General features: G+C 33.9%; 1 protein-coding gene across 4 annotated transcripts in view; it reads left to right on the top strand.

Moving 5' to 3' along the window:
* Positions 1-14,053, top strand: part of Ent2 (Equilibrative nucleoside transporter 2) — a 380,023-nt gene that overhangs the window by 160,616 nt on the left and 205,354 nt on the right. For all 4 annotated transcript variants that reach the window (XM_068228631.1, XM_068228632.1, XM_067151422.2 and 1 more), the window contains one exon: positions 592-737. In XM_068228631.1, the coding sequence (XP_068084732.1) occupies positions 592-737 (146 nt within the window). The remainder of the gene's footprint in view (positions 1-591; positions 738-14,053) is intronic.

Raw genomic sequence — 14,053 nt, 5'->3', positions numbered from 1 at the left:
ACCTCGTTATTTACAGGAGGAAAGCCTCTCACTCCAAAACTTAATTTTCCTGTTTACTAGTTTCAAGTTGAGGCTCCTTGTGGCAGCAACATGTTTAACACATTTCAATGTTTTGTCACAGAGTAGGGATGTAATTGCTCCTCTTTTCTCTCTTAAAATCCTCACAAGCTTGCAAAATACTGTTTTTAATGTCACTTGAATCGTAATCGTATATGGCATAACTTTCTTAATCTTATCCCAGATATTTGTGGGTTTGCTGGAATGACCCAGCCTCATTTTGGTTTTGGCTTAGCATTTAAGCTTGGATACCCTTTCTGATGCCACATGATTTTTGGGATGAAAATCTCAACTGAAGATCAACTGCAGCTAAACCACTGAGCTAATCATGCCTGTGTAATCATGTATGTCATAACCTGGTCTACTGTTTGCAACTATCCAATATTAGATAATATAACTTACATTAGTTTTTTATGATTGGCTAGCTTTTATGACCAAGTATATCAGGTCTAGGTACTGTGCATAGGATATTGTGGACTTGACTTTTTAGTTGCATTGTTTTTTAAGGAGGTATGTTTAATTTTATTGTTTCAGGGGCAACCTGACAACTAGGATTGTGTGGAGTATAATAGTGGAAGTGTGTGTGTTCATATTTACTGTTACACTTGCCATGAGTGATTCTTCTTCATGGCCTGGAGTATTTTTCTGGCTGACAATGGTCACTGTTGTCATTTTAAACAGTAAGTATTAACTGTTTCTGTTTTTTTTTTTTTTTGTAGCAAAATTAGCATTTTTCAATGCCTCCTGGCCCATTATGAAGAAAAGATTGTGAATTTCTGTAGATTTTTAAAAATTGGTTTGCGCCGAAGTTATTCATATTTACTCTACAAATCAGTGATACAGATCAGATGCCACTATATTTTGAAATGCTGCTAGACTAATAGGCCTACAATAGTAGATCATGACCCAACAAGTTGTATCATAATTTGGTTTATTGTACTCTTAGCATTTATGGTTTTCAATATAATTATTTAAGAAAACTTTGCGATTACAAAGAAATTTTAATTTTTGTTCCCCAAATTAGGGTGCAGGGATTAATACACAAAATTCCCTCTTTAAAAACAAAGGTAAAAATGAGAAAACATCCACCTTATTGAGTACAATTCAGCATACCATACTAAAAACACGTAAGAAACAATGATTAAACATTTTTTTGGTACATGTTTTGGCCAATATTAGGCCCTCTTCAGCCACATTAAAAAAAAATGAATAGATAAACTGCCAAGCAAAACATATGCTGTAAACTGAAACTATTTCAAAAATTTCAAAGTTTATCAACAAAAAAGTTGTGTAAAGATGTTCATCCTGACTATTAAAAATGCGTATAATGTCTTTTTTAAAAACATATTTGTGGACATTTAACCCTCAGCGCCGACCTCTATACGTGGTATAGACCCCCTTTTCTTCCGTAGCCGCCGACCTCTATACGTGGTATAGACCCATACATGGTTTCGCATTTACGGCTATAGCGCGAAGAGTTTGGGTGTTATGGATATGCAAATTGTTTTGTTTCCAAGAAGACATTTTCGGGTTTATCAGTGTTCTAAATAAGTATTGAAAATCGTTAAAGTGTAGCTGCTTTTGCAAGGATAAATATATGTCAATTATGTCTGAGCACCAATCCCTGCTTTTTTAATAGTCTGTTTGCTTCATTCCTTCCCACAGAATAAAATAAAGAAATGATGATCTGAGAAGTTTGTCTTTTCGTGTGATGTTCTTTGCTCTAATTTTGTATTAAGAGTGCGGTTTATTTATTATATTTGTCTTTATTTCTCAGCTTGTAGTCTTTTCGTAACTCTCTACGAGTACTCTGTATAGGCATCAGTTAGTGCTGCTTTCTGTCATACGACACGAGAAGCAGTTGTGCATGGTATATATCTCGTTTGAAAGACGATGTATCGACCTTTTAATCTGAAATATGTATCGAGTTGTTTTGATTCGTCATAAATGTTATTCCCCTCATTCAGTTTCGTCCTGCCGCTTTCGGTCCCACTGCAGCTTCATCAGCTTGTGTGACGCACCGCGCTCAATGGCTAGCTCCTGCTGAGTGTAGCGTGCTTGAAATATTGTATAATTCAAATGAAAGTTTAGTTGGAAGTAGTAGTGATAATGAAATAGATGATGTAGCAGTGGTAAATGATGAGAGTGACGATGAGGAGGAACCAGTACTTGGAAATTTCGTGTAGGAGGCTATAGATACGCATACAGGTCAAAGGGAAGCTTTCAACAGTGACTTATGATTCCTAGATTCTCCAATAATATTTAGACAAGTCACAGGGACAAACATTGAGCAGTTATCTTATCAGTTTCAGCTGATGGAAGGTTTGTTTACGTAGTACAAAGTACGCTTCTCGGGCGGGAAACGAAATATTCAAGGCCGGCGCGCATCAGATAATACAGTTCCAAGGTAGCAGGAAATACGTTTTATCAGGAAATTAGCACCCAAGAGTGAGAAATCCAAACCTCAGAGACGTTGTATCGCGTGTTCAAAACTCGGTGAAAAGAAGACATCGGTGTACTGCTGCCAGGAGTGTGCCTTAGGTCTCTGTCTCGAAGAGTGCTTCGAACTCTATCACACGGAACTAAATTACTAAGGAAATGTGAAACAATTATGTAATTATCTTCATGTACATAGTTCTACCATAAGGAATTCTAAATTTCGTGAATATCGGGCCACTCTTATACTAGTAGTAACGCTTTATGTGAATCAATGTATTTCAGTCGCGCGTAGTTGAAATCTCATCCGGCCGCGGGATAGGAAGCTCTTTAACCGGCTGCGACGCTGAGGGGTTAATCTTATACAAGATTCATAAATTGCAGTGCAGAAATTATTCTATGGCAAGGATTATTCACATATATACAGTATTAAATCAGAATAACAGTAGGAATAAAATCAAAATATAAAAAGGAAACACTGTATATTCTAAATAAAGTTATTAAATGAAATGAAAATTAAATGAATTTGTGAGAGGCTCTTCTAAGTTATTGAATCAAGATATCAATTGAAATTAAATTTAAATCATAAGTGGGGAACTGAAGGACTCTTCTCAGTCCAAAATTGTATTTCATAATTTACTAATTAGTTTGATAGAAGGCAGTTGAGGTTTAAGAAAAATTATTCCAGTGAGGCTCAACTTACAGAATTCCAGCAAGATATAGGAGATATTTTAGATTCAGGGGATCAGATGTACTGCTTTGCTATTGACCTATCATGAAAATGAGGGCTCTTGGAAAAGCCAAAGTGCGACTGAATGGGTGGCTACATTTCTAGAAAATAGAACTCAATTCGAACAGATGAAAAATGAAATGATTTTGTAATGATTAAGAAGGGGGTTCTGCAGGTTAGTATTATTGTACCTTTATGAGCAAAGAAATGGTATAAAAGATAAGGATTTTTGCAGGTGATATTATAGGCTACTCTGTAGAGTAATAAATTAGGTACGGGATTGTGAGCGAATGCAAAAGGACTTCGGCATTGTTGTGAGATGGACATCAAACATTGTATTTGGGTGAAAAGTCAGGTTGTAAGTTTCAGTTACCTCATGGGATCACTGTAAGTACCTTGGTGTTAATATAAGGAAAGATCTTCATTGGGATTGTAAGTAAAGGTTACGGATAACTTCTTGTGGTTATCAGGGGGTTGTAGTTAGGATGTAAAGGAGAGGCGTGTAGGTGTCTAGTAAGACACCTCTTAAGAGTATGGTTCCAGCATGATGAATATAAGGACAAGTGTGAAGACTTCTCGTTCAAGTGCGCCCCACCAGGTAGTGCTGGAGTGGGCAAGCTTCACAGTACCGATCAGTTGGTCTTAGGATTGAAGCCAGGGGAAAAGTATTACTCTGTGACTGATAAGTATATAGACACTGTCTTTTTAAAAAAATGAGAGATTACAATTAAAATAACATGGCAGGGCACAATGGAAAAAATCATACGTGGAAATAAGAGCTACCGCCTTCATCAGACGTTGTGGAATGCACAGGTTACTGGAGTGTACATACACAGATAAATAGCACATAACTCCTGGCATATTAAAACAAACACCCATGAACTATTTAAACCAGGGTCATCCAAACAGCGCTCCCCGAGCGCTAGCACTCTGGCCACGCTCTAAGCCAGTGCTCCGAGCGCTTTAGGGGAAGGTAGTTTTGGTAGTGGTGGGTAGAGCTTGGCTGGCTGACCGAATGGTCAGCCTGCCGCGCCGAAGCGAGCGGCCGATCCTCTGTCACTAGTCTAGTCCAATGCGCTTTGTTGATAGCGTGTAACTAAATCAGTTTCGCAGTTGTCATGACTGAACATCATACAAAAAAAAAAAGGAGTGATGAAGCAGCAGCCTTTAAAGCAGAATGGGAAATATCATTTTTCTGTACAGCTTATATCGGGCATACCAAATGTTTGATGTGCCACCGAGATTTAATGTGTTTAAACAATCACAATTTGGAACAGCACTACAGTGCCAACCACAGGGATGATTACGGTGATTTGACAGGCGCCAGTCACCAGTCAAAGTTGGAAGAATTGAAAGAAAATGTCCAGCAGCACTGTTCTGTAATAATTATGGTTTTAATCTTAAAATGCTTGTTTACACACAGAACTGAAGAGATGATTGAATTATCTGAAGAACACTATAATTGTGACTTGCCGTATTTTTGTCTGACATGAGATTGAGGAGAATGAGGTTGGTGGACCCATTTTACGAGCAAGCTACAAATGTTCGCCGCGAATTGCCAAAGCTGGGAAACCCTTCACGGAATAGAATGTAATCAAGGAGTGCAGATGGACGTGGCGGCATGTATTTGTCCCATGGAGCTAGTTGAGAAATTTGACAAAATCTCTCTTTCTCCTCAAACTGTGGTTCGCAGAATAGACGATATGGCTGTTGATATGGAACAGCAATTAATGGAGAAGGCAGCAAATTTTGTATCCTTTTCTATCGCCCTCGACGAATCAACCGACATTGCGGACACAGCTCAGCTCGTTATTTTCATTCGAGGGTTTGATGTCGATCTTCGGGTCACCGAGGATTTCCTGTAGTAATCGCTGCATAAGGAAATACCCCAGAAAGTAAATATCGCCGCCCGATGCTCTCCTTTTCTCTTTTTTGTAGTGGCTGATCACTGCTGCCAACCTGCCTGGTTACATATTAAAATCACCAGACATAACCATAACAAACTAACCTCAATGTAAACACCGATAATGAATGTTTCCCTACCCTAGTAAATGATGAAAGTTAAGATGAAATAAATCAAGATATTCATAATTAAGTCGGTTTCCACGCTCAAGGAGGAATTAAGGAAATAAACACCCTTTCTCACTCAAATTAATGTTACATATATCTGTCTTTGTTTTGATATACAGTAGGCGTACTATAACCATATTCTTGAAAAGAGGGGCGTGTTAAATGATGCAATTTATTTAATAAGTCTTTGCAGTGTGATTTTTGAAAGTTCCAGACATCCAATGACTTCCCTTTCTTTTGCGCGAACATTGCCTTCTCTCTTCAATACCGGTAACCAGTAAGGAGAGAGATTATTGGGCATATTTTCAGCCTGCAGGCTGGTTATATCTTCCAGGTTATCAGGAAACATATAGGAATACTAATGTGCCAAACTCCGTTAACGGAAATTAGGTCTGCTTCCAAGTTCACTGCGGATTTGAAAATAATAATGTAATAAGTTCTACTGCCAAAATTTCGTCCCGCAAGAGTTATTTCATGTACCAGTAAATCTAGACATGAGACTGGCGTATTTGACCACTTTCAAATACCGCCGGACTCGAACCCACCATATAGGAACACTAATGTGCCAAGCTACGTGAACGGAAATTAGGTCAGCTTTCAAGCTCACTGCAGAATTGAATATTAGTTCTACGATCTACTTCTATCGTTTTCACAAATGCCGAGGTGCCAGTATTTTGACCTGCAAGAGTTCTTTATGTACCAGTAGATCTAGACATGAGGCTGGCGTATTTGAGCACTTTCAAATACCGCCGAACTCGAATCCGCCAACCTGAGCTATTCGTACATTCTCTCCTTCACTCGCTTAAAATTAATTTTAAACATTTCCTGCCTTTATTCTGATGTATGCATTACTATAACTGCATTCTTAAAGGAAGGGGGAGGGAAGATTTCTGCAAGTTCAAGGACTTACCACAAGACATACGTCCTTCCTTTTAATAATAATGCTAACAGCTTTACATCCCACTAAGTACTTTTATGGTTTTCAGCATTTGGCATTTAAAACATATTTTCAGCTTACAAGTTGGTGTATCTCAAGCTTACAACATTACGGAAACCATTGTCCAGGAGCACTATGAGTCAAACAACATTACCAGATTTTTACATATATATTGGCTTAAATCACATGAAGACAGGTTGTGAGGCAAGAATGGGATAGGAAAGAGGGCTAGGATTTAAAATGTTTAAAATGTAAATAAGCGTACAGACACAGCACTAGCCTGAAATGAAAATGACAGGCGAAAAAAAAAACTTCCGACCTGCCGACTGGGGTTTGAATCCATCACCATCTCCTGAAACCAAGCTCACGGCAATGTGATCAAACTGCACAGCCAGTTCACTCAGTTTCCTATGACGCGTAATAGGCCTACCACATGGGCGACCCACTTACCTGTATATGGATCTTCAATTCTTCAATTATACATGTATGCAAAAACATTATGCACCTTAGTAAGAGGTACTTCCCTAGTTGGTTCTCTGATTGGTGCACGTATAACAAATATGTTTGGGAAGAAATACTTTTATTTTATATTAATTTATATCATAAAGAAGTCCTGTTGTCATAGCAAAAAGAATATGCAATGAAAAAATGAATCCAAAGAGATGCATTATTTACTGTATTAAATATTAGTTTATTTACATGTTAAGCGATATGTAGTAGTAATAATAATAACAACAAACGTGTGCAATAAGGAAAAAGGAAATAAATACAAGTAAATATAAATATAATTTACAACATTTAGAGCCATTCCATGGTCACTGAATTACAAAGCAGGGGTATGAATAAACAAACATAATAAACATGAATAGCCTACTAATATTTAAAAAGCAAAAAGCAAAGTCATCTCCGTACAAACCGTGAAAGCCATTGGAAGGGTGGAAGGTGAAGGCTTCCACTATCCATAACGTTGGCACTTGGTGGGGTGGAGTGGTTAGCTCTACGTATGACCGCCTTTGCCCCCCAGTAGTTAACCTGGTACTCATTTATCATACGCAAAACGTTCCTTCCAAATTACGTTAAACCCCTGTCACTCACTATTATTATTATTATTATTATTATTATTAATATTAATAAATTGCAAATAGGAAATATCCCGGTGGCAGCGGTCACTTACAGTAATGTAATAATAAAGTTAACATAATTACTCAACTAAAATAAACAAACAAACAAGCAAAGAACAAGAGTACAAGAAGCAGATATATGGGAGGAAAATATTACAAGAATTACTGCTAGTTTAATATTCTAAATCGAGCAACATCATATACAAATTCACACACAACTTAAGTATTTACAGTGCTTAACAATATGGCTTACAATATTATAGGTTGACCTTACTACTAGCTTAACATTATAAGTGATAATAAAGTGAAGTTAAGCCGTAATTACCCTACAACAACATTACAAGCAAGAAATACTAATTTAACTTTCTAAATCCAGTGTCATTATATACATATTTGCACACAACTTAAGTATTTCCAGTACTTAACACTACAAATTACAATACTATAGATTGAACTTACTTCTAGCTTAGTAGAGGCGTAGAGGCGCGCGGCTGTGAGTTTGCATCCGGAAGATAGTAGGTTCGAATCCCACTATCGGCAGCCCTGAAAAGGGTTTTCCGTGGTTTCCCATTTTCACACCAGGCAAATGCTGGGGCTGTACCTTAATTAAGGCCACGGCCGCTTCCTTCCAACTCCTAGGCCTTTCCTATCTCATCGTCGCCATAAGACCTATCTGTGTCGGTGCGACGTAAAGCCCATAGCAAAAAAAAAAAAAAAAAAAAAAAAAAAAAACCTTCTAGCTTAACACTACAAGTGCTAATAAAGTTAAAACATACTACCCAACAACTACAACAACTCAAGTACAAAAAGGAATTCCATGGAAAAAAAAAAATTACAAGAAATACTACTAGTCATTCTAAATCCAGCATCATGTACAGTTTCATACACAATTTAGTTATTTCCAATACTCGACACTATGGCTTACAAAACTATAGATTGAGCTTATAACTAGCTTAACGTTACAAGTGATAATAAAAGAAAGTTAAAAACATTGTTAATTAATCAAGAACAACAACAATTACAAAAACATGAGTACAGCAAGCAATTCGCTGGAAAGAGAATACCACAAGAAAAAAAAACCCAGTTTCACAATCGAAACCAAGCAGAAAATCACAAATTCAGTGCCTGTAATTTACAACTTTTACTTTTCACTTTACACAAACACTAATGGTCTACTTAAATGACTTGATACCAGAAGGAAATCTATCAAAGACTGCTGCAGGTAATTTATTCCAATCCCTTATGGTCCTGTTGACAAAGGAAAACTTGCCCACATCCATATGCTGGTTTCTGGCACTAATTTTATGCTTATGATAATTTCTCGATAAGTACGAGGGAGGTTCTAACCTATTCCTAATACAACTCCAAGCAGCCCTTCCCGTATAGCTCTTATAAAGACCACACATGCGAGCTCTAATTCTTCTAGATTCAAGACTTTCCCAATTAATGGTATTCCTCCTATTCCCAGTTATGAGACGCATTGCTCTTCTTTGAACTTTCTCTAGGGAATTTATTAAACCCATCCTGTACGCATCCCAGCATGCAGATCCATTTTCGAGAATGGGTTTTACGAAGCACATATAAGGTTTATTTAAACCTACTAGGGTGGTGAACACATAAATAAGAATTCCAATGAACCTTCATGCCGGACAGATGTTTTTTTAAAACAAATTTTTTTCACTATAATATGATTTATCTATAGAGTGAAACCGCTATGCAGTGTGCGTCTCATAGCTATCGAGATGCAATTGGTAATGTACTATGTATCTATAGACCCTATACATAAGACTTTTTACAATTACCTCTAAAGTGAATTTCAGCTGTGTGACAACGCTAAAAAAGACTGTGGACTTCGAGATTGGCATTCCTGAAGAGGGTTTTCTGCACTTTCCCATTTTCACACATTGATTCAAGAGTCTGTATTGGCTTGTGACAAAACCACTGTATTCTTCTGAAAACCACTGATAGGACAGGTTTGGTTGTGATCCACCGAAAACAAATTATAGTGACTGGTTAAGTTGTGATCCACCGAAAACCACTGATTGTCGCAGGGTTAGGTTAGGTTCGACAGGATTTGTAATTGAGCGACTGTTGCCATTGAAAGCACTGTCGTGGCGACTGAAGGCAATAGACATAAAACTGAATCCATTGGTCTACAAAGTTTTCATTCAGTAGATACGCTAGGAACTGGCGAACCAACACCGTGCATACAAAGTTTACAGGAATCAACAAAACAGGATATTAATTCGTGGTACTCACTGTTCTTTAAAGAGAAGAAATATCCAGTCAACAATAGCTGCAGTGAACGTGGTTTTTCACTATTATTGTCCGGCCCCATGGCTAAAGGGTTAGCGTACTGGCCTTTGGTCACAGGGTGTGGGTTTGATTCCCGACAGGGTGGGGAATTTGAACCACCGTTGGTTAATTTCTCTGGGACGGGGGTTGGGTGTATGTAGTCTTCATCAACATTTCACTATTATTGTGTAAAATAGAAACTTAGTAGTTTTAACAAGTACAGTATGTTCAACAGCGACTCATGAATGATGACGGGCAGGATGTCCAACCTCACTAATCTATGTTCCAGACTATTTCTACTTAAAAAATTGTATTTGTCCTCTAATGTGATTTTGCAATTTTTGCTGAATATTTATGTGGCTGAAATGAAGGTGGATAAGCTACATGATCTCCTTTTTATAGGAGGTATGTATTGTGTAAATGAAACTCAATTTCGGTTTCATGTACATTACAGTTTCTCTAAGATCAGTGGTAGAGTGACGGCCTCCGGATCCCAAGAAAATAGTCCATTCGACACTTCATGTCGTACGATGTCAGCATGTAAAAGATCTCTGGTGACACATTTGGTGTTTACCCGACAAAATTAATTAAATCTCAGACATAGACGCCCAAGAGAGTTTCGGTTTACTCGGAACATCAAAATTGACGAGCAGGCAGCCAGATGGCATCAACTTGAAATGTCTGCACACGGTAGCTGAGGCCATACAATTATTATTATTATTATTATTATTATTATTATTATGGTAAAGACGAATTACTTTGCAATGCTATCTATCTTAATGGTAATGTACTATGTACCTGTACTAGTGTAGGCTACTGAGTGCATGATTCTAAGCAGTGTATCGATTCATTCAAGTGTCCGAGTGAATCGATTCACAGGAATGGCAACCTCACGGCACACAAATCATGCACAATCACGGCTCAGTGAGCCACACGACACACACGGTTCATTATCGGCACACTGGACATTGGTGGAGAGCCGAACTTCCTCTGAAGCAATACATACAGAGTCATGGTACACTGAAAATGCTATAATGGACTCTCGAGCTCAGCTCATTTGAAAATAATACCTACTCGCATTCACTGTCCTCTTTTTACAGGGAGTTTTAAATAATAGATGGATTTAATTGCAGTGTTAAAAAGATAGAACACAATTCCAAAGTACCTAGGTTGTAAGTAGGTAGGCAATTAGGTTATTCTAATTACCGTATTAGTTTAATCAATCAGTATTTTTATAACTAGTTGACGTTCGACAATTACTTAAACTCAGCTCTCTAGCCTCCATGCCTGGCTGAGTGGCTCAGACAGTCGAGGCGCTGGCCTTCTGAACCCAACTTGGCAGGGCCGAGCTCAGTGCGGTGCGTGTCAGTAGATTTACTGGCACATAAAAGAGCTCCTGCAGGACTAAATTCCAGCACATCGACGTCTCAAAAAAACCATAAAAGATGTTAGTGGGTCATAAAGCCAATAACATTATTATTTAGTCTACCCTATGACTATGAGTCATGCTCATGACCACTCGAAATTGTCTGTTTTATATTTGGAAGAACCACTCAGTATTCTCTTAGTTTGTATGTCGCATCATTGCACATTACTTCAATAATCGAATCACGAGGTTACCGGTGTACGTGGACAGTGAGTATGTAAGTAGACTGATGCAATAGCTTAAATAAATTATGTTTAATCAGAAAACCAGTGGGCTACTGTACATCTCCTGTAGCTTATACAAAATATGAAGATTTTAAAAAAGCCTCTGCTGATAGAAAAAGACATTTTCAAAGATGACCGAGTTAGTTGGCCGTGCGTTTAGGGTCGCGTAGCTATGAGCTTGCATTTGGGGAATGGTGGGTTCGAATCTTACCGTCGGCAGCCGTTAAAATGGTTTTTGGTGGTTTCCCATTTTCACACCAGACACATCCTTGTGCTGTACCTTAATTAAGACCACAGCCACTTCCTTCCCACTTCTAGCCCTTTCCTATCTCTTCTGTCCTCTTTGTCGCCATAAGACTTATCTGTGTTGGTGCGACGTAAAGCAAATTATTTGATTTATATTTAATATGTGGACTACTTATTGTGGACACAGGTATTTTTATATGTAATTCTCTCTGTGAGTTGTGACTTTCAGAGAACTGTGGAAAACCATTAGATAGTGTATAAAATTTGAGTTATGTCAGTAATTATTATTATCATTAACTAAGTTTTGTGCTGTGATATAATAAGCAAGTGTAGTACTTAATCTGAAAGTTAGATGACGCATAGGAAAGCAGTTCATAGAATGATGACCAAATGGCAGCAGCAAGCATTGAATGGTCTTGCTGCTGTCTTATCAGTTCACACTACACAGATGCAATAGGATCGATGACTCTACTGAGCTGGGAATTGGCTCACTGTATCGATTCAGTAACGTGAATGGAATAAAATGAATCGATTCATTAAAATGAATCGAATATCCCGTCACTAATCTGTACAGCCTATATAAGACTTTTTACAATTACCTCTCAAGTGACATTTTAGCTGAGTGACAATGCTAACAAGACTATGGACTTAAGAGACTGGTGGTTCAGGTCGACCCGTCGCCAGGAATTTATAACCGGTAAGTTAAATTCACATAAGGTGCAAATATATATGGTGTAAATAAATGTAAGACAAAAGAAGTATAAATTAAATCCAAGTTTGGCGATTACTGTGTTATGATTTGAAAGAAATGCATACGTATTTTAACAGGCGTACAATGTTTACATGGTGTATTGGTGTCACAGTGCTGTCTCTCTCTCTCCCCCCCCCTCCTCCTCCTCCTCCTCACATTGCGCCACAGCAGTTCTAGATAATTTCACTCCGATGGGACACTGATCCCCACCTGCACATCTATACCGCCCTGTAACTCGTAGATACACAATTCCCACAATTTTCAAATTTATTTATTTATTTATTTATTTATTTATTTATTTATTTATTTATTTATTTATTTATTTATTTATTTATTTATTTATTTATTTATTTATTTATTTATTTATTTATTTATTTATTTATTTATTTATTTATTTATTTATTTATTTATTTATTTATTTATTTATTTATTTATTTATTTATTTATTTATTTATTTATTTATTTATTTATTTATTTATTTATTTATTTATTTATTTATTTATTTATTTATTTATTTATTTATTTATTTATTTATTTATTTATTTATTTATTTATTTATTTATTTATTTATTTATTTATTTATTTATTTATTTATTTATTTATTTATTTATTTATTTATTTATTTATTTATTTATTTATTTATTTATTTATTTATTTATTTATTTATTTATTTATTTATTTATTTATTTATTTATTTATTTATTTATTTATTTATTTATTTATTTATTTATTTATTTATTTATTTATTTATTTATTTATTTATTTATTTATTTATTTATTTATTTATTTATTTATTTATTTATTTATTTATTTATTTATTTATTTATTTATTTATTTATTTATTTATTTATTTATTTATTTATTTATTTATTTATTTATTTATTTATTTATTTATTTATTTATTTATTTATTTATTTATTTATTTATTTATTTATTTATTTATTTATTTATTTATTTATTTATTTATTTATTTATTTATTTATTTATTTATTTATTTATTTATTTATTTATTTATTTATTTATTTATTTATTTATTTATTTATTTATTTATTTATTTATTTATTTATTTATTTATTTATTTATTTATTTATTTATTTATTTATTTATTTATTTATTTATTTATTTATTTATTTATTTATTTATTTATTTATTTATTTATTTATTTATTTATTTATTTATTTATTTATTTATTTATTTATTTATTTATTTATTTATTTATTTATTTATTTATTTATTTATTTATTTATTTATTTATTTATTTATTTATTTATTTATTTATTTATTTATTTATTTATTTATTTATTTATTTATTTATTTATTTATTTATTTATTTATTTATTTATTTATTTATTTATTTATTTATTTATTTATTTATTTATTTATTTATTTATTTATTTATTTATTTATTTATTTATTTATTTATTTATTTATTTATTTATTTATTTATTTATTTATTTATTTATTTATTTATTTATTTATTTATTTATTTATTTATTTATTTATTTATTTATTTATTTATTTATTTATTTATTTATTTATTTATTTATTTATTTATTTATTTATTTATTTATTTATTTATTTATTTATTTATTTATTTATTTATTTATTTATTTATTTATTTATTTATTTATTTATTTATTTATTTATTTATTTATTTATTTATTTATTTATTTATTTATTTATTTATTTATTTATTTATTTATTTATTTATTTATTTATTTATTTATTTATTTATTTATTTATTTATTTATTTATTTATT

The sequence above is a fragment of the Anabrus simplex genome, chromosome 7 (genome assembly GCF_040414725.1).
Source record: "Anabrus simplex isolate iqAnaSimp1 chromosome 7, ASM4041472v1, whole genome shotgun sequence".
Taxonomy (NCBI): domain Eukaryota; kingdom Metazoa; phylum Arthropoda; class Insecta; order Orthoptera; family Tettigoniidae; genus Anabrus; species Anabrus simplex.
The sequence above is the reverse complement of the archived record's forward strand: the minus strand, read 5'-3'. Positions and strand labels throughout refer to the sequence as shown.